Source organism: Ostrinia nubilalis, chromosome 9 (assembly GCF_963855985.1).
Source record: "Ostrinia nubilalis chromosome 9, ilOstNubi1.1, whole genome shotgun sequence".
NCBI classification, from domain to species: domain Eukaryota; kingdom Metazoa; phylum Arthropoda; class Insecta; order Lepidoptera; family Crambidae; genus Ostrinia; species Ostrinia nubilalis.
In genome coordinates this window covers 15,618,982-15,642,126 of record NC_087096.1, presented here as the reverse complement: position 1 = coordinate 15,642,126, position 23,145 = coordinate 15,618,982, and the positions used below count along the sequence as shown (strand labels likewise).

At 36.8% G+C, this 23,145-nt stretch overlaps 1 protein-coding gene across 2 annotated transcripts in view; it reads left to right on the top strand.

Moving 5' to 3' along the window:
• Positions 1–12,920: 12,920 nt before the first annotated feature.
• LOC135074727 (uncharacterized) overlaps positions 12,921–23,145 on the top strand; it is a 34,976-nt gene continuing 24,751 nt past the window's right edge. For both annotated transcript variants that reach the window (XM_063969099.1, XM_063969098.1), the window contains exon 1: positions 12,921–13,058. In XM_063969099.1, coding sequence (XP_063825169.1) covers positions 13,025–13,058 — 34 coding nt within the window. In that variant the 5' untranslated portion in view covers positions 12,921–13,024. The remainder of the gene's footprint in view (positions 13,059–23,145) is intronic.

Sequence of the window (23,145 nt, the reverse complement as noted above, 5' to 3'; positions counted from 1 at the left end):
TTTTTTTAATGAAACCTCAAAAAAATAGTTTTATTGTCTTCTGTCCAATGACTGGTACGTTCCAATGATTGGTAGTTCACCCTTTTATTATGCTCTATTGATTTCATTATTATTTTAAGTTACACAAACAATTTATAGCACAATAAAAGTATCTATTTTCATTTAATATCAATTCGGTGTACGTGTTTTCTCAATTCGATGCCCCATATTCCGCGGAATTGAGATCCACGGAATTGAGGAAAAATCACATTTCATCAAATTACTCGAAAATATTATAAATTACAACGATTTCTACCAAACGTAATGGCAGATATCAGTTAAATACTTAATTAATTCAGCAGTAATCTCATTAAATACTTCATGAACATTATTAATGTCGCACACCGGTTTGAGAAATGACCAGTGACCAAACATTCTGAGTGATTTCAAACCTCTGAAAAATGCTCCTCAAAGCGACCGATCCCTCTTTTATACTACTCGACCACTCGAGTGCAACTGCTAGTTTATGGGAATCAAGCGTGGGTGTTCGTATTGTGCGTTGTTAGTGATATAGGAGCACAAAAGTAAAAATCACGGAATTGAGGCACACACGTCGGACAAAATTTAAATGTGTTACTGTATTAAAACTCAAGGACTTGCAATAAAGAAACTCATTTATATAGCTTTATTAACATCCCTTGTTCTGTGAATGTGGGTTTCATAATGGGGAAGTTATTATTTCAAAAGTTATGAAGCAAAAACGAGTATATTCTGGAAACCGGACACTCCATTTTAGGCCAAATTTCGCCCGTTTTTGAACTTTCAGATTTTTTCAAGGCGAGATGTAAAACCTGGCGGTCTTCTAAATATGCTCTCCATCAAGTCAAGAGTCCTATAAATACGTGTGATTTTTTTCAAGTCCGTACTTCAATTTTAAAGGTACTTTTTTCGCCCCAGTAGGTCGATCGGTCGTCCCCGTAGAAATGCCCCTATAATTAAGTTTGCATTTAACAAGTGTCATTTTTTATAGTTACATTTGTGAAGGAAGCCTCAATGTAACCTTGTTGGTGTTCAAATAAATAAATAAATCTTAGTGTTTATTGTTGAGCTCTAAAGTTTGGGATACACAGTCTAAATTTAATTAATGGTTAATAGAATAACACATGTCTTGATGATACGAGTAATTTCAGCCGAATGTACTTTGCACTGAATAAAATAATTTCCCATTTGAAACTTATACCAAAATAATACGATCAATTTGTCAATTTTACAATCTTTCAAGAAGAAAGCGTATTTACATCTTAAAGGCCGGCAACGCACCTGTAACACCCCCGGACCTAATGGATGGCGGTAATTTTACCGTCAGGTGATCCGTCTGTTCGTTTGCCTCCTGTCCCATAAATAAAACATTAATTAATAGCAAATAGGTTTAATTTTGGCAATGGGCAGGGCATATAGTACGCAGAACTGACGGCCGATGGTAGGAGTGGAGGCCACATACCGGAAAGCGCAGCGTAGGACGTCCACCCACAAGGTGGACCGACGACCACATAAAGGTAGTGAGAAGGCGCTGGATGCAGGCCGCCACCAACCGGCCATTGTGGAAATCATTGGTGAAGGTCTATGTTCAGCAGTGGATGTCCTATGGCTGAAATGATGATGATGATAGTGATGAGGTTTAATTTTTCCGTGGAATTGTCTTAAGTAAAGTATTAAGCTTAGTTCCAAGTACTTGTATTAAGCAATCCCAAACCAAATCCGTCCCTCAACTGTCTTTCAATCTGTTTTCGATCAAATATTTGTTTTATGCTACAGTCCTAAAAACAATATGAAAATGTAAAAACATCGAAAACCGTAGAACCAAAAACATTGAAATTTGACAGTTGATGGACGGATTTGGAATAAGATTGATAGCAACCCGGCGATATAATGTAACCCTGAATCCAATTAAATTCACAAAGCAGGATTGGTAGACGTTTCTGCTAAGGAGCTTATGTGGTCTAAGCCTAACTTACGTAAGCGTAGTAACAGGTGGTAAGATAGCTAAGCTCAATTTAATTATCTTAAAGGGCTATTTGTAACTTTTGGTTAGTGTGGATTGACTGAAATAACTTTTGATTTCCTCGTAGGCAGACGTCCGTGACCGACGACGGCGATGCGTACGAATATTTTGTGTAAGTAGGTAATAACAAATTACTAATAATATTTTTTTAAAAGATCGTAATTTCAGTATGACTTTTTCTTTATATTGAAAGTATTTCATTCAAACATCGGTAAGGTTTTGACTGTCAATGACGATACAAAACTATAAAAACGTCTCTCATAGACTCAGCTTAAGTCCTCGCCCAGCAGTGGGACATTCCGCGCCGTATTTCACAAGCCCATGTCAGTCGCATATTGCACGTCCACCGACGCGACGTTTGACGCTATATTGCAACAAAAACAAGCTGACGTAAGCTGCAACTACACCCGAGCGAACTATGCTGTGGCTGATGTATGAAATGATGGATGAGGTACCTACCATTCACGGTCTTTGAGTAACCTTAGGGCGTTTTCTGACTTGACACGCGTATTGAGTCTGAGCCGCGCCAATCAGAAACGCTCCACTGAAATACAGGGTGTCACAAAAACAATGGATAACCCTGTAACCATCGATAGGCCTCGCCATGGTCTCCCTAACGTCCAATTTTGACCTCAGTAAAAATATCACCGTTTTCAAGATTTTTAAGTTTTTGTGCATTTTTAGAAAAGTGCCACCTGCGATTACTTTTTCTCATGCCATTTCTACAAATGAGGATACTTTTCAATCTAGTTTTTTTCCTTAACACAAGGGATAGTTGGGCTATTCAAAGAAAAGATTAAAGGCAAAGTATAGGCGCTCGGTATGCTTTTGGTACCGCGTATGCCGAGCGTGTTGATGTCGTGCCGCTGCCGCGCCGACAAGTCAAGAAAACGGCCTTAGTCTACGGGAATATTCCCACCTCTCGTTCCCACCGCTGCAACTCCTGTGTAGCCAGGATCTACAGCTTGACCGCCAAAAAAAACCCAACCAGTGAAGGTCAAGTTTGTCCCGGGGAAAGTTAAACTGTCATTAGACCCGCAACAGCATGGGAGGAGTTTGTAATTTTGAAGTCCTCCTTCTACATTAATCTGTTGTCTGTCCACTTGGTTGAAAGGATGGAAGGTGCTGGATGCAGGCCAGTTCCAACTTCCAACCGGTCAATTTTAAAATCATTAGGGTAGGCTTATGTTTAGCAGTGGACTGAAATCATGATGGTGATGATAGAGAAGGTAGCGAGGGCATTTAATTATTACTGAGCTTTGTATGAAAAGACCCATACATCCTTGAATATTACCATGAAGAAAGTAAATGCGATAAAAATCAGAATGGTAACAGCACATCAGACGATACATTTTTGTTACAAAATAGCCTTTAATATAACGAGATAAGATGCCAGTGTTTAGTTTTGACATTGGTACGTCCTTCCAAATGGATTCTGTTACCTAAATGATAATGAAGGGCAAACCAGGATAGTGGTGAAAGCTCTGAATATCCATTACCCTCAGACTAATTAATTATTATAATCATTCTTGGAATTCAATCTCTACAAATATCGAACGCTAGATTAACTTTATCTGTTATAGGTTCACGCCTAAATTCCTTGAATAGAGACAGATCTGATCTTCTCTCATTGATTCATGATGGAGATAAAAAAATCACATTGATAATTTTGGTGTAAAATAAAGTATTTTTAATCATTGCTGAAGGTAGAATAGTACACAAAAAGCTGCAAAATCAAAACATAGCTGTTTACCTTCTCATAAACATGTTTTGGTTTTGACCAAGCTAGAAAAACCTTCCTGTTCTTCGCAAAAAAGTGGATCAGATAAAAATATCCTCCATATTTCGTAGATAAACCCAGACGGTCACCTTACCACTCCATAACACCTGATATAACGGCGCGAGTGTCGCATCAACATGACAAAAGACAAAGGCCCATTAAGGGAACACAAGTTTATCTCTTATGTCGCGGAAAAATTACCGCAATAACACTTAAAGGGGGCGAGTAAGGGTGACGCTACACAGCGGCGTCTACGAGGCCTTTTGTAGAACTTAACTGTGATGTAACCTTATCAAAAAGATAATTTGATAAGAAGTGAGACGTAAGAGAGAGATGATTCTGAAAGATGTCTGCTGAAGATTTGGGTACGTTTGGTATGGAGCAATTGTTAATGACATTCTTTACAAAATTAACGCCCGTATTCACAAACGATGTTTGCAAGTGAAGCAGCAAATCGAACGCACAGCTTTGAATAGAGCTCTGTGATTGGTTCGTGTGTCTCCCTGTGCGTCTACGCGCACTGTGAAACCTCATAGTAATGTTTGTGAATACGGGAGTATAATCATTCCCTAAAAAGAATAAAGCTATTACGTTAATGACAAGAAATGCAAGAAGAAAAAATAATTATTTTCTGATTTATATTAGGTATTACGTGCTAAAAAAAATGCTGTAATTTGCAACAGTTAATGGTTTAAATAAAGAGGGACGGAAAAAAGGTCGATCTTTATTATTCCATTGTAAAATTCGTCTCTATATTTAGGTGGTTAGAGAATCAGAAGCCACCATTTAGAAATAAAGCGAAAAAAAAGCTGGACTATTCGTTCGCGTGTGCTGCACTGTAGTTGAGCCTTTACTCGTTTTTGTTTACGATAATTCGCTTCTGGAGCCGGCTCAAAGGGAATTTTAAGCCGCATTCGTTAGTCCCTTTCGCAGAGTTCGGCGGCTGATTGCGTCGGTCAAACGTTCGGCGATTGTCGCGTTGTCTCCTAATCAAAGTGCGGACGGCACAAAATAAATATTGGGCCTCTTAGGTAGTTTAAATAGGGATGAAATTGCTACAAAAATGACTGGTCTACTGTCTACTGTACGTGAAATTGTGGCAGAATGAAGACATGCTTTTGTTGCCGCAAAAAGAAGAATATAGGTGTAATTAAATACTTTTGATGTGATTAATGATGATTAAAAGTCACATATTTTTCAATGAAGATGACGTGTGCTTGCAAGGTACCTATGCTATGTCATAGTTAAATACCTACACAGAAACCAGTAATGTCATGATGACTCGTCGTCAGCTGCCGCTGTGAGGAGTCGGCTAGGAACTTTCACATTTAAATAGCGTAACGATTCAGCACACCTTGTTATCTCACTATACCTATACAGGGTGTTAGGTAAATGGGTATATGAGCCGACACAGCCCATGTTAACATGGGCATATAAATGGTATGGTGAAGTCAGAAATTTGATATCATCATTTTTTATTTTTTATTTTCATACAAAATAAATTTTATAAAGTCCGATTTGTATGAAAATTAAAATAGTTAAAATGAAGATATCAATTTTCTGACTTCACCATACCATTTATATGACCATGTTAACATGGGCTAGTGTCGGCTCATATACCCATTTACCTAACACCCTGTATAATGGACAATTTAAAGAATAGCGTAACGATTCAGCACACCTTGTGATCTCACTGTACATATATTATGTAATGGACAATTTGTTAAAGCCTTGTAGAGTTGAACATCACATCCTTTTCCATTAGCACATCCACGTCGGCGGCCATATTTCAAATTTCGCTCCCGCTAGTGCCTATCTAACCCATTAATTATGGCCGACCGATATGCCGCAATTACACAGGCTTTACACTTAGCTATGCGCTTTGTAATGATCATTTTTGTTGGGATATTGTGATGGAAACAGTATTTGAATTTGCGATAATATCATCAACATCATCATTTTAGTCATAGGACGTCCACTGCTGATCATAGGCCTCCCCTAATGATTTCTACAATGGCCAGTTGGTAGCGGGCCGCTACTAGCGGCCTGCATCCAGCTCCTTCCTGCTACCTTTATGAGGTCGTTGGTCCACCTTGTGGTCCTACGCTGCGCTTTCCGGTACGTGGCCTTCACTCCGTAACCTTGCAGCCCCACCGGCCGTCAGTTCTGCGTATACTTTGATAAACGTCAAAAATCTGTCAAACTCCATACAAAAAGCACCGGTCATCGTTATAGTTACGGTCAAAGTTAGGTGGTGCAACTCTGCCTAAGTATATGTCTGATAATATGACTCAGTTCATTTAGTCTCTACTACAGGAACACTCCAATTTGCGAGTTACAAATGGAAGATTTTACATTCTCTACGCTGGCCGTCTGGCCAGCCAGCTGGCCAGTCTGGGTTGGAAATTGATGTTTATTACAAAGATTATTATTCATTTTGTATCATTTTATGTATATTATATGTTTGCTTGGATAATGCAAAATGCACTTTTTCACATATCAGGTAATTGTAGGTGGACATCTTCTCGAGAACTTTTCTGCTCCAATGGCCTTTTAAAACTTACATTCCTCAAAACAAAAAGTCTCAGAAGAAACCGGTTGGATTACGGGGAAAGCTTCCGAAAATTTCAGAGCATAGGCCACGTATCGTTTGAACCTACGTTTTTTACTCGCGTATCGCTCGGCGGCGCTAGACTTGATGAATTGGATGCTCCGAAACGAATTCGTGACCGAAAACGAATCCATTCGGTGTGTAAACAGAGCGCCTCGGGGCAGCGAAAAAAAATCGGTCAAGTGTGAGTCGATCGAACATAAATGAAGGGTTCCATACCTAAATCACCATCATTATTATCAGGTCATAGTCTCCTCTGCAGGAACACGGTTTAATTTAACAAAAGTAAATTGACTGGAAGACGTAGCGTGGGCAGGCCTCCTACTAGGTGGACCGACGATCTGGTAAAGTTCGCGGGAAGAGCCTGGATGTGGGCAGCGCAGGACCGTTCATTGTGGAAAACCTTGGGGGAGGCCTTTGTCCAGCAGTGGACGTCATTTGGCTGAAACGAAAATGGACGAATTGACCTACACTCTCCATGCTGATCAGAAAGGTTGAGGGGAATCCCTACCAATGATCACTTATTATTTTGTGAACCTGTTTATGCAATATTTTTCTTAAGATACATCCCGCCGGAAAGCAGAGGTATAATCCCAACTATAATATTATAAATGCGAAAGTAACTCTGTCTGTCTGTCTGTCTGTCTGTCTGTCTGTCTGTTACGCTTTCCCGCTTAAACCTCGCAACCGATTTTGATGAAATTTGGCATAGAGATAGTTTGAGTCCCGGGAAAGAACATAGGATAGTTTTTATCCCGGTTTTTGAAACAGGGACGCGCGCGATAAAGTTTTTCTGTGACAGACAAAATTCCACGCGGGCGAAGCCGCGGGCGGAAAGCTAGTTATTAATAAACTACTTTTATGTACGGAACCCTATAAAGAGAAAAATTATCGTTTCGCCGATCCCCGAAATGTCGAACAGACGTTTTGTTTGTAACTGTTGCGGGAAACTGCAATTCCTCTGATCAGAATACAGGAATTAAAATATGATAAAAAGAATAAGACAAGAAAATACTACATTTTTCTTTGCCTAGTATTCATTGTAACAACTATTAATGAGTGTGAACACCATGGTGGCAGACTATCATCATCATTTCAGCCACAGGACGTCCACTGCTGAACATAGGCCTCCCCCAATGACTTGCACATCGCACAGTTGGTAGCGGCCCGCATCCAGCGCCTTCCTGCTACCTTTATCAGGTCATCGGTCCACCTTGTGGCAGACTATAAGAGCAGGTAAAGTCATCTAGATAACATGATGGACGAGTATCATCCATCTGAAGTATGAAACCACTACATTTCGAACAAAAAGGCGGATTGAAAACTGCAAATGAGATTTTCTGGGAAAAAATAGTTTTCTAATTGAAGTTTCCCATCTGGCAATTGAATCCAGGCCTCCAGAGCCAGAGACTAGGGAGGCTTTAATATAAACATAATAATGAATAAATAATACGAATACAAGATACACAACAACTTTATGTTCAATTTTTCATTTCTCATTTTAGATAGAGTTTAGATAAGATTATATCTTCGCAATAACTTCTCTGCCCCCTTTACAGAAAAAGAAAATATCTGATTCAGCACGAATATGTTAAATAATTTTCACTAGCTTTTTCCCTTGACTTCGCCTTCATGAATTTCTTTCAGTCACATTAAACATGTCCTCATCTTCCAAAAAAAAAACATACGAAATGAGAACCTACTCCTTTTTTGAAGTCGGTTAAAAATCTCACAATGAAATATCTGATAATCTATCTACAATAAATTTCATCTAAATCGTATCAGTGTCCACACTAGGTGGACCGACGATCTGGTGAAGATCACGGGAGGTGCCTGGATGCGGGCAGCGCTGGACCGGTCGTTATGGAAATCCTTGGGGGAGGCCTTTGTCCAGCAGTGGGCTTCATGTGGCTGAAACGACGGCGTATCAGTGATATAATTTCAAAAAAGGGAATAAGTCAGACAGACTTCCTTCCACATTCACAATATTAGTACAGATTCTTCAAAACTTCCCCAAAATATAAACCTTATTTGCTCCTAATAAAGTGCCTCCATTGAACGCACATGAAATTCCTACCCCTTTGTCTGGGAGGTTTAAAAACGTTCTTCCCCATACAGTAACGGCAGCAGACTATCACGTAATAGGTGTACTAAAACAAGAACAAACAAGCTCATATTTACGTCGTCCACAATGGAAATAGATGCAGAAGTCTTTCGCCCGCATACACAAACATTACTATGAGGTCTCACAGTGCGCGTGGACACAGGGTGACACACGAACCAATCACAGAGCTCTCTCTATTTAACGCTTTGCGTTCGATATGCTGCTTCCCTTAAGCAAGCATCGTTTGTGAATATGGGCGTTTGTTAATTTTCTGAGGAGTTGATATCAGCCGTTTTTGGTTCATTAAGACTCAACTGAAGTCAGAATCCTCAGATTGCGACTTCAATCGTTACAACCCACACAATAGATTAAAAAAAAAATGGTTTAGAAGAATATAAATAAATTCATTCATAATAGTGGATATGATACTAATTTTCATTGTACGGAACTTACTGTGTAGATATTAATGATTTTCCTTATAATTATAAGCTGCTGTCTTTCTTGAACACTCCCGGATCTTAAAGGCGAGAGTGAATAGGCACTTACAGGGCAGATAAGTAACCTCCAAGACTGCATCTCACTTAACACCAGGTGCAATTGCGGTCAAATACTTGCCTCGTCTTGCATAAAAAATATATTTTTCAACTAGGAATCAAACTCGCAAAGTTAAGTCATCTCATAGCAATAAAGAATTGAATTGAATTACATCAATAGTGTTAGCAACCTAGAATACATCGAATTAGTATCGTTATGGAATTAAGAAAAAAAAACTGTTTAAACGACTCTACCGACCATTTTATACCTCTGTATTGTACCTACAACTTCACTTGGCTAAAAAGTAAGAAAACTCGAAATAGCCACAATAAAACTACACGAGGATCGTAATAAAAGGAATTGTGGACATAATACTATGATTTACAAGCTTTCCCCGGACAATTCCCGATTTGGCGCGATAAATGAAGAATTATCCCGGTTCCCGCCGGGATTATCATAAAAAAACAGTTAGGGTGTGTTATGAGGACATTTGTGAACATACATTCGGTTACGCATAACTTTTGGTTTGAGTTGAAGTTTCATCGATTGGGACAACAGTGGTCAGGGTTGCCGCACGTTTGTGATTTAGTATGTTTGATTCGAAGAAGCATATTTCAGAAAATTATGTAATGTTCGTTTTAAATAAAAATATTGAAGAGGTATCTGGTTTGTGTGTCAGTAACAGCTTTTAACTTCAGTTTTTTGATTCCTACGAGTACATTTACTTACTATTAGAGGCTGGTAGATCTATTCTCATAAATAAAATACTGGATACTTAACTTCCACAGTTGTATTGCCTCATTTTCAATACAATTCATACTTAGCTTAAATGCCCGCGCGCGTTCGTCTATTCTGACTTGTCTAGGCTGACATTGACATTACTTACGTCAATGTCACCCTAACAGCAGCTCATTGACTATATTGACTTTAACGATACTGATAACGTTAGATTTATTTTTCACAATTAAACAATAGGTACCTATCTGATTTATGTGACAGTAACAGCTTTCTGCTACAGTTTTTTTAACCTTCGAGTACATGTACCTCTACGTTTTGTTTTAAGGACCACAAAGAAATCTTGTAAAAAAGAAAACTGTAACAGAATATGTAATAAGTCTTAGACCACTTGGGGTCGTGCGTGACACCCAATTTCATGAAAGTCAAGTTTTAGGTATTTTTTTCATCCCAGAATAATACAGCTATGATAATATAAAGCAGAATTGACGCCGATGGGGCAGCAAGGTTCTGGAATGGAGGCCGCGTACCGGAAAACGCGGCGTTGGACGTCCAACCACAAGGTGAACCGACGACCTGATAAAGGTAGCAGGAAGGCGCTGGATGCAGGCCGCTACCAACCGTGCGATATGGAAGTCATTGGGGGAGGCCTATGTTCAGCAGTGGACGTCCTATAGCTGAAATGATGATGATGAATATACATATAAGAAAAATAATACAAATATTCTTAGATTAATAAAACCTAGATAGATAGTCAGTGCACGAAAGGTGAGGCAGATTTTAGTAAGCCAGAATGGCTTACTCGTAAACGTCACATGAACTGTCAAAGTGAAAAATTGGTAAACACGTCCGACGACTTTTAATTAATTAAGACGGTTTGTGCTGTGAAAGGGTGTCTAAATACATCAGAAAAACTAAAGAAAGTGACCAGTGTTACATTTCATAAGTAAGTACTACGATTCGACGCGTATTTTGCTTGAATTTGGCTTTCAAAAATTAAATACGGGAATGATACCAGTAACAAGAAAGGAGAACAACCACTTTCTATGAAGCGTTGGGCCCAGTACTAAGTTATTTGTACAGCTACAAATTTTATGTCGTTTTTATGCCTTCATAAACTAGTTTATTATTGTGTTTATTTGAGGTTGCTAACTAATGTCATTCTCGAGAAAACTAAATTAGAAAAAACTAGAAAAAATGTTACTTTTATACAAAATCCAGTCGTCAGTTACCCAAATCGCAAGCAGAATCCGTTAGAAATAGCATAAAATGTTATTAATCGATAGTTTTATTTCTTCTTCTTCTTTTAATTCGTTTTAATTCAATTCAACAAGCATTCGCAACAGTCTCATCCTTTAGATCCTTTAGACATACTCTATAATCTGTGGTCTCATCTGTGATTCGCAAGTGACATTGCTGCATTGACAGATGACAAAACGAATTATTTTCATTCAATAATTCATTCAATCATTTTAGTTTTGTCATCTGTCAGTACAAACCTTCTTAAAGATCAAATACACTGAATTGTCCCACCCGTGACATTGACAGGGGGCGCCACCGTCAATACCGGATCGCTGGTTCCGATTTTTGCCATGTTAGAAACTATATAGTTGAACGATGGTGGCGCCCCCCTGTCAATGAGTTTGGTGGGACACTATAGTGTATTGAGTCTTTAATCGATTGACTTTTAACGTACCATTTTACGTTATCTTAGATTAAATCATTAATTCGTTTTTATTATTGTATACGACTTACGACATCAGTTAAAATTATCATTTTTACCGTAAAATACTCCCTAATGTATGCGTAATATAATATCAAAAACCTACCAATGTACAACTCTGTACAAACTTGGGCCCAAAATGGTTGTTCTCCTTTATTTCCCAATTGTTCGCCGTACAAATACACTTCCTTTTTTATGAAATCGAGACTTTTCAGTCGATTTATCTTATTGTAATTATGTAGGTACTTTGAATTCAATAAATAAGTAAGTACATGATGCGTTTTGTTTTTGTTAGTTATAAAATAATTAAAAACGTATTAAAAATTTCCCTACTTTCGGGAAAATCGCCTTCACTGTCTACACTCCCCAACAAAATTGACACTAATGACATAAGATTTTTGCCTCACTCTTGACGAAGCGTTTGTATGAAGACTATCCATCTAGGTTTTATTAATCTAAGCAAATATTAAATTGTACTTTATAAAAGCTCTTTGAAGAAAGCTTTGCGTTTCTTCTGTAAGAAACTGTTGCGCAAAAACGACGATATGAAATTAATTTCATAGCTTACACTAATTGAAACTCTTGAGAAAATATGAAAGTGTTTACTTTGCGTAGTATTTAAGAGTCAAAAAATTTTACGTGATAAAAAACAAAGATTGATTTTTCAATATTCATTCCAGAGCTTAGAAATTAATATTTGCATAGACAGACTTTGATTTTGAGGGTCTGTTTTTCTATACTTTACATTCATACATAAAATTTACTAATTTCCATACTTACTTCTCTTTTTATTCGTTTAAATAATTTTTCACATCGTAATTTCTGCGATCTAAAGTATACATTCCTTTGTAAGAAGATTCTTAATCAAGATATTGTTTATGAAAATTGCGGAAATGCTATCAATAGGCACTTATCTAACATATAAGATTGCTTATTCCGATGTTTTTCAGTTACCCACGCCTTAAAAAGAAAATTATTTCCTATTTAGTATAAACCGTTTTATTAAAACATTCCCAGACAATGCTTACAAGATAATTTACTCACCACTTTACATACACATTCGGCACTGAAACGTAAAATTATGCAATTCTCGCGCGCCCATATTTCCTCCCCATAAAAATCTAAATAGGGTGGCAAACATCGCAGAGAAAATGCCATAAAGCACGAACAATACGCCGCACACATGTTTGCGTACACACACTTACGCAAATGAGCATCTCAAACTGCTACGAGTCTATTACACGAGGAATTCGCGAAGAAAAAAAAGTCAGACAACAGAAATGACATTTATCTAATTACGGGATCGAGATAAGGATGTGGGGGGAGGGGAGGGGATTCTGAAGCTGTGCTACCGCAGTCGGCTGGAGGCTGCTGCGCCGATCGGTTGGTCGAAACGCTCCGACCGCACTCGCCCGCGCAACTCGAAACTTTTGATGTGTGTGCAGTGTGCTGTGCAATGATAAGTGATTGTGTGACTAATACTTAGTTGCGGCAAAATGACCGTGCTACTCGTGTTCGGACTTTTTGTTGGTGAGTCTTTTTAATTTTAGATTATGTGAAATTTTAGAATCTTGCAAAAAAGTGCATTTTATGGCGCTAAGGATTGTAGCAGTGCTACGAAGTTTTGATACTACGGTTTTCTAAAATAATTTTTGAACAATTTCGGCCATTCAATCTGGTGATACGTCAATGGTAGTGCTACTAGCTGTTTTGTAGCAAGAGTACTTATAGAGATGACTACGAAATTATATTGCGTTAAACTAAATTGTATTATAACTATGAAAGCATTAGTTAGTACGTTTTGAATTATGGAGAAATCGTGTGATTAGTAGAAAAAAATCGGGTTAGAATTTTATAACACAGTGGGAGAATGAAAAGGAGTTTTATGGAATAATTGAAAATAAATAATCTTTTTCTTTAATTTATTTTATATCTTCGGTTAATTGTTTAATTTAGAATTGATGCACAATAGAAAATTCGTCACATCCAAATTATCTTTATTTATTGATTGCATTTAATGCACCACATAACAACTAACTACGTAATAAAGGATACGTTTATTCCATGCTAATTTTAGATTGAAAATATAAACATAAATTATTTGGAATAGTAATGAAAATTAGCTAAATAGATTTTCAGGTTTTCAGAGCGCCTAATATCACCATCCTTTTGAAGCATCTTTCAATTGCTGATCATAGATCCTCAGATCAACGGTTGTTTTCTGCTAACTGCTACCAACCACCGACCTCGTTGTTTCATCTTGCTAGAGAGCGTTTTAGATAGGTAGTTTAGAATAGTATCCTTTTATTTAGCATACACAAATAATAATTGTCTATTAACCCAAACATTTAAATGCAATAGTTGTGCAATTCTATTCCCTTCCATTTTATTCATTATGATAGAGTCATGCCACGACGCCAATTTTCAGCAGGTTGGCTTTAGACCAGAGCAATAGTTAGACAAATTTATTTGTTATCTACTGAGCTTGTGAAGACGCTGCTTGACTTTGTATTGTGTAGGTTTCAGTGCCGTAGAGTGTCTTTGGGTCCCGTATCAAAATTTGTTGGGGTCCCTTTTATCTCAGAAATGATATCTTTAAAAAGGCAATTTGAAATTGGTATTGGACGGGACCCTCTTTAACCTCAGTTCTAAAAAACCTAGGGCCCCTAGACAAGCTTACTCTGTCTAATGGGTCATCCGGCCAGGGGCATAACGCGGGGGCCCTGTATCATTTATACGGCTGATACGGCAGCTACGCCTCTGGTAGGGTTTATCATTATAAGCCATATGCATACTTCAAAGACGAATTAGCCTCAAACTAGTCATCATCATCATCATCATTAGCCATAGGACGTCCACTGCTGAACATAGGCCTCCCCAAATGCTTAAACTAGTTCATTCGTTCGTTTCAGCCGAAAGACGTCCACTGCTGGACAAAGGCCTTCCCCAATCTTAAACTAGTACTTAAAGATAATTATAATTAGATGAAGATACCTACCATGTTGTTCTCAAATTAGAATCGCATAAGATTTTCTAGTATTAAGGTCGTTATATTTTCCAGATAAATGGACTCTACTATATTTAATCTTCGGGTAATTCCATGTGGATTTAGATAAAAGTAGCCTAACGAACTGGGTAATTTGCTGTTACGTTTTAATTAAAAGTTTCATCAAAATCCGTTCAGTGCAGAAGTAACCAACTTCCATATCTTCACAAACTTTCGAGTCCCATAAACTACATATAATATTTATTGCTATTGAATTATAGAACAATAGCGAACGAAGAAGATATTTTTATGTAAAAGAAACTGGGACTCACTTCGACACAATACCGGCGAAATCACGAAACTAAAACAAAACAATTTCCTTAACTTTCGAAGGAAACAAAACTTTGCACTATTGAAAGAGAATAACTTTTTGCTTTCATCTTATTGTTAGTTTTATACGTCAATATGTACATTGCACTGCCATTGCCAACTAGTGTGTCTGTTTTTCTTTTCATGGTAGAAATTGTTTTAATTAAAATGGTAACTAATTTTAATTTTTCTCAAAATATAGGGCACGGATTACTTAATATGGCAACAATTACGTAATACATAATTAAACATTAATTACAACAGCGAATAAAATTAATACATACAACTTTCAAAAAATTGCTTATTGGATTAGAAGAAAATTTCCTGGAAGTCAACTTACGGTTTAAGGTTTCTTAATTGACGGATCTAATTAGGATTCTTATGCCCGTTTTCACCATCAATCCCTAATTTTTAAGTGACCCCTATGGCAACACATAGCAGGCATTTTGTTTTCATAGGGGTCACTTACAAATTAGGAATTGATGGTGAAAACGGGCATTAGAACCTCATTGACAAAGGACAAATGTTTAAACATGTTGGAGGAATGTCAGGTGTTGTGCAACGTTGCTTGACTTCTTGTGGTGTAATCACCTGGCTTTAATAATAGTTTATAGTGCAGAGGTCACTAGATAGACAACCTTTGTTAACCAGCCTTTAACCGTGGTTTTGCTTGCGTAGATTTCGGTCTATCATGGTTTTGGTGTCTTATTCAATAAGTAAAAGTTTTTTTTAAAGAATATTAGCAATTTGTAAATACGAACTACCAATCATCCCGTGAACCTCTCGTGGTAAGCTAAATTAGGTAAACAAGTTTAATTGGTGAGTGAGTTCACCGCAATAACTTGAAGTACATTTACGCTGACGATGTTACTAGGAAAAGCCTTTAGGCGTAAACAATTTAACAAAATTGCCAATAATTTTTGTCAAAAACTCCAAGCGAATTCCCTTCTGTATACCAACAGAAACTTGAGTAAATGAACTGGAACACAGCAGGAGTGACAAAGAACGAGGAAAAAACCCGTCAATTGATTAACAAGTGGGCCACGGTGAGGTCACTCCCTCCCCAATTATTGTTCTTTTTATACCCGCGATTACTGCCCAATCCAATAATCGGCTGCTTCAGCAGATGGGCCCCGAAATTTTCAGATCGTTTGTTGTTTTGCCCCAATTCCTCCCTAAAACTTGGGTAAACGCGTTGTCTTTTTATTGCATGACTAATAATTTTTCGCCGAACCACTGGCTTGCAAGAGCCTTGGGATTAGGTGTAATCGGATGCCGAAAAACCGTCTTTTATTTATGAGAACAATTATTCATACTTTTTATCTGAGGATTTTTTTGACATCTTTGGAATTCCTATACTTTGAAGTTCAGTTTCAGTTTTAAGAGCTTCAAAATTTTCTTGTAATACTTACTTGAAAATGTATCTTGCCAATCAAACGTATTATCTATTAATTGTGAAAATAATTATAAAACAAATGACAGATGGCATCTTGCTTCACAATTTGACCAGATCTAAAGAATAGAGGACAGAACTAGTACATAAAGGTATCTGAATCAATTTCTTTCCATTCAATGTCGCGTTGAGACCCGGTGTTTCTCTATTTATATTTTCTTCCGTCTGTAAAAGCTAGTTTTACTACGGTACGCTTAGGTAACTAATAATGCCTTGTAGCTTATTTTAAATCAATACAATTCTGACATCTGAAGTCAATAAGTCGCTGCCTAATGCCCGTTTTTACCATCAATCCCTATTTTTTAAGTGACCCCTATGGTAACACATAACAGGATTTTTGTTTACATAGGGGTCACATAAAATTAGGAATTGATGGTGAAAACGGGCACTAGTCTTTTAGACTAGGAATTAGGCGTTGTATTGATTTCAAAAATACAAGTACGTAGTTATTCTAAATCATCAAAGTTTTCTTTAATCCTTTTTTACTACATACAGTTTCCAACGCCATATTTCGCGTTATCAAACGACAATAACTTACGCCCCTCACACCATAAATTATTACAGCTATTATAAAGGACTGACCCTCGTGCAGTATGGCTACATTGCTGGCCGTGTAATTATATTGCGTACTTTTAGTTATGTTTTCCAGTGTACATTTATGTGAGAATTTATCGTTTGTTCAGTAAGAAAAGTACATTTTGGTATCGCAGCTTCACTATCACGATCTACATTTTATAAAACAAAGTCGGTTTAATTATAATTGTGTACTTTTAACTATGTTCTACACAACAGTGTACATTTATGTGAGAATTTATGGTTTGTTCAGTGAGAAAAGTACATTTTGCTATCGCAGCTTCACTATCACGATCACTACATTTAATAAACCAAAGTCGGTTTCATGTGTCTGTCCCTATGTATACTTATCTTTTACGCAACGGATTTTGATGCGGCTTTTTAATTAATAGATAGAGTGATTCAAGAGAAAGGTTTAAATGTATAAAATATGTATATTAAAGAAAAGAAAAACCGAAAAATTCCAATGCAACCGTGTGAAGCCGAAGTGTAAAATTAATCCAGTTTGTCAACAAATATAATGTACTATCGGCAACAGTGTTAACTGCCCATTGCCGGTCATGTCGTCTCGTTCTATCCCAAAAAAATACCATTTAATGAGAGCGAGAGCAAAAACGGTGTACCTTAGTTTGTTTTTTTACACTTTCGCGATAAATAAAATTTTAATTTAGTCAGTAAAAATGTCTTAAAAAACCCTTTTGAGAAAGCTTGGGGAGTAAAATAGTAGATAACTTTTCACCTGTTTGAATATTTATCGTGTGTTTATTTATCGACAATCTATGGTAAAAAAATACCTGCTTTGCTTATTTGTTACGTTGTCATTTTGTTGGATATTTAGTTATTAACAATATAGCACATAAACAAGTTTATAATGCTGGTCGGTTGGTTCTGCGTACAAAAGCCGGCTATTGTACAATGTCCCTTTTATACACTTTCAAGCAAAAGCCTATTTGAATTTGTATTTGTTCGTATGAAACGGCCCCCGGCTGTAGGCGACGGGATGAAAAGTTTCTCCAGTATCCAAAATCATTCAAAACTGACAACTTTAAAATGTCTACAACTAGTTGTTACCGCGACTTCGTACGCGTGAAAATAGTTGGAATAATATTTCCCGTTTTTGCAACATTTTTCTTACTGCTCCGATTCTATTGGCTGTAGAGTGATGTTATATAGCCTAAAGCCTTCGATAAATGGGCTATCCAACACAAAAATAATTGTTCATTGGACCAGTAGTTCCAGAGATAAGCGCGTTTAACCAAACAAACAAACTCTTCAGCTTTGTAATATTATAAATAATAGAACAATAATGTAGGTAAGTAGGATAGATAAATAGTAGTAGTACAGTTTTCGCTTGTTTGTGTAACAGTTTCTGAAAATGGTGATAAATAATTATGTTTATTTCTTTTTTGTTTAGACTACTGTTGATTAATTACTTACACATTCACACCAAAACAAATGCATAATTTTTTTGATAAGACAGTGCAAGGATCGAACCCGCAACCTCTATAACAATAACAGAGTCGTCTGGATAAGACTTGTTTACGTTGCGATATAATAAATAACCTAGGTCAGTTAAATTATACCTACCACAGAATAACTTACACACTCATAAGCGTCCGGTTTTTTTTTTTAAATAAAAAAAGTAATTCGTGTTGCACAAATTACTAATAGTTTCGTTAACCCCTCGTGGTAAATTTGACACCCATAAATACTTGTGTGACGAGTGGGTTGACCACAATAATTCAACAATACTTAGTTTTAATCTTGGTTGAATAAAGGATTTATTATTTATTATTAATAGTCCCATTGCGGCGGGGTCTAAACTAGCGTTCCTCTGATCTCGAGTCGGCCAGTCCGACACCTCTATTGTTGGACTGTTTATTTATTTAAAACTTTAATGCTAAATAAACTTGTACACGTACATAAGGCGAAATTAATGCACTAAAGCACTGTTGTCACCTTTCATTGATTATTTTTAAATAATAGTGTCCATTCACCGTAAAGGGTGCGCGCATGATTCTGTTTTGACATCTAAATGAAGGATTGACAGCTGTCATTCTAAAGCTAACAACCATGCGACGCTAATTACAATAATGTGGATTGGTTAATTAACGTAAAGCAATATGAATTATGCATTTAGTTGTACTAATAGCATTGTTAATTGCAGAAACAACATTTAACGCAAATTGTGAGTTTTTTTTAATTACAAACGAGAAAGCTCTTTATTTACATCTCATTTGATAGAAATTGATGATAATGTCGAAGGTGAAAACGATTTTCACCCGGAATCCGTAACCACAGAGGATAGTATACTTTTTTCACCAAAACATAGTGTTAAAATTAAGTAATATAAGCAATAGGACGTGCATTTCATTTAAGATTGAGTAGAAGAACGTGAGTTTCAAATTCTTATTGGTAGTTCTTAGGCATGACAATCAGCTGAATTGATAAATATCTGTGATATAATTATTTTAGGTACTTACCTCGTCTACCTCGAAATGAAACTGATACCCAACTTTTAATTTTAGAGCACATCTTCGGCTTCCATCAGATCATGTTCGCATTATCTCTTTTACAACCAATTTTCCGCAATTTAATATGCAACGCAAAGTATGCACCGCTCTACCTCTTGCATAATACCACATAAAAGGGGTAGCTGGTTCCTTTGTACCCATGATAAGGTTCCATTCTTTACACAGGTTTCGTAAGAACGTTACGGAACCTCGTAACTACATCCGATGTTCCTACGGATCATACTACGAGTATGTTCCTTTTACCAACCGATCTTTTTCTATCGCGGTTGCAACAACTGGAACCGCAACCTGTCCAGTAAAAAGATCGGAGAAAAAGGCATATTCTAGTACTTTACGCTTGTACTATCATAGATCAGGATTTATACTCCTTGATTAATCAATTAGCTCTGAACACAAAGCGTAGACTGCTCAGTCAATTTTTTTTATTAATGAGGGATATCGTATAGGAATAAAAATATTACAGGGTAGAGACCCCATTTGTGGTCATTTAAGGTTCAAAAATACTGTAAATTAAAAATTTTCTTTATAAATTAGACTTTCAGTTGTTACACATAACCAAATTACACGTGAGTCTAGGTGAAAATAGTAGGTATACTTAGCAAGATATAAATACAAATTGACCAGCCAACCAACTGTTTGGACATGGATTACCAATAAAATATATTTTTACGTAGGCATAGCTATTAGTTGTATTGTAAAGTCGAGGCTTCGCAAAAAATCGGTCAAATGTAAATAAATAGAATTGGTATTTTGTGTTCGATATAAATTAAAATTTTTTCGCGGAAACCAATTTTACTTTTAACTTTGATTTCGGAGCTAACAGGAACTTACAGCGCTGAGCTCATTTCAGTAAGTAACAAGTCGGTAAAATAATTGTTTTTGCAACAGTATTTCAGATTAATTCATGTTTCTGTACATGACCCAATTTTCTTTACACATGATAAAAAATAATGTTTAAAAACCCGAAAAGTCGTGAATATTCCGGAGTAAAACAACATTGAATTCTAAGAAATATGATGTGAATTTACCGCTTAAGGCTTTTTCGGTCAAGAGAAATTAAGCAAAAATTCTACGAATTGCTGGCTCAAATAATTTTTTAAACTTTTTTTCTTCCTAAATAATAAATAATTTGCTTACCTGTCCTGTCAAGTGCTCTTAATTCGTCGGTTCTATAAATAAGAAGCCTATTTGGTTATTTGATTGAAGTTTAATGTTTTAACCAAACACAGATTTTATTATTTGTTAAAAAGTAGCAAAAATAACATGTTTAAATAACCTTATCATAAAGGTTTTGTTAATCTGATGTTGATCCCTCACAAACCTTAAAATACGTAAATAATATATTCTTGGTCATATTTATTTCGAAATATAAAATAAAATATTGAAGAACATAATACTCAGGTTTCTTTCAACTTTTGTATAGGCAGGTCCGAGTAAATAAACAAGGTAAATAAAAGATAAGGTCTTTATAAGGAAACGTCAAAAGAGTTAATCGGTCAACCGATCGGTGGGTAAAAGGATTTATTTATTTGACCCTATTCGGCTTTGATTAACATCTTACCAACTAGTGATATAACTATAGAAAGTACGGGAACTTCAAGACATGATAGTATAAATTCAAGAAAAAAAAAGATAAAACATATTATTAGTTTTTGGTAAACATAAGATGGTCTAAGTCCTATCATATAATATACTAAGCAAAGTTTGGTATTTCAGGCTGTTAATCAGTATGGACGTATCAAACTGAGCACATTTGATCGGCCAATTCTTCATACAATTTAGAATCGGGCCCAACTATCGGCCGACTAAAAGCCTGTAGTCTGCAATGATACCATAAACTATTTATTTGAAAAACTCATTTTCAAACTCGGTAATCATTTATAAAAATACTGTAAACACTTCTTCTTCTTATAAATCGTCAGACTTAACAAACCGTCGTAGGGATATAGAGAGATGCCAAAAAATGCGCTGAGTTCGAAACTCAGCGTCGCATTAGAAATTCACGCTCACAAAGTAATCAAAATATGTGCTCATTATCCACAGCGGTATCAGTACTCCACGTTCGAATAATCTTTAGTACTACACAAGCAATGTAAACTGTTTACATTATGACGTCGCTGCTGTCATCATTGCTATCACGAGCAATGCGTTCTGTTTTTGGGCATATTGCTGCGACACCGGCCACGCCCCCTTTTCACATCTCCCTTTAGTTTCTGTGATCTGTGGGAACATACCTAGCTCTAAGATACAACCAGGCCTGTTCATCTCCGCGAGTTTACATCGAAAACAAAACAAGCAAGATGGCACCCTACAGGATTACTATTTGACAAGGCCTCACATACGAGCGAGCATTTACTCACACACGCGTATTCTTGTGTATGATGGAAAAAAATAAAGAAAATGGTGTACTAAATACTGTGCAGTATTTAACTGCCTAAATAATAATAAAATGACAGAATGTACTTTTTTAAGTTGCCTGAAGACACTGAGAGGTAAATTAAGTGGTTAATATTTCCTCCGCCATTTTCTGCAGTTTGGCACCTCACGTCATACATCATTTTACCGAAGTCAGCCCTATGGCTTCGGCGCAGTACCGATCACTGACGTTTGTCAGCAAAATGATGCTTGACTCTTGAGACAAGCTAAATTACACCATATTGTTAATGTCATTGAGCATACATTTTTTAAATACCTTCGCGAAGTAAACCTTCTGTACGTAGTACTTATTATTATTCTGTGATACAACTAACCAGTACCAAAACGATATCATATTGATGAAAACATTTCCATCTCGCTACAAAAAACACAGGAAAACGTTAGTCCAATAGACGCAGTGCTTAGTCATCAAATTAGCAATCCGGCTACTCCTTTTTGCACCATTAATAAGGATCGGGCGTAATTTACCGTGTCGTGATTACCGTTATCGTATCGTTGCGTTGGCGTAACGTTTCCGTTACAGTGGAGGTACAGTCAGTAGCTTAAGTCTGGGTTGCTCTATCGTACTTTAGATTCAACAAACGTCAAAAATCTATCCAACTCCATACAAAAAGCACCGGTTTCATTATAGTTACGGTTAAAGTTAGGTGGTGCAAGTCAGCCTAATTGTTTTTCAAAACAACTATGTGTTTTCATATTGTGTTTTATATTGTAAACTCCCTCGAACAATTAATTTGGTTTGAGTTGTATCGAAATTAGAGTCAGCCAGTTTATTAAATGTTATTAAACGCTACGGCTGAATTTAATTCAGGCCGCTATACTAGTTAAACGCTGTTTGATAAAGAGGCTAGGCTGTTAATTGAACGGTTAGTTGGCTGCGACATATCCATAAGGTTACTGCTGTTCACATATTATTATGTTATCATAAGTAACGTGATTCTGGAATCTGTGTGACTTTGCCCTCGAAAAATAATAATGCTTATTTAATTAAAGATGTCAGTGACTTTAGTTCGTTTACGGATCTCCTCATTTCTGATTCGATCTCGTAAAGAAACACCGAGCATAGCCCTCTCCATAGCACGCTGTGCAAGTTTGAGCTTTTGTATAAGGCCTATAGTGAGAGGCCACGACGGATTAGCAAGCTGAAGTGGCAGTGGGCAGGGCACATAGTACGCAGAACTGACGGCCGATGGGGCAGCAAGGTTCTGGAATGGAAGCCGCGTACCGGAAAACGCAGCGTGGGACGTCCACCCACAAGGTGGACCG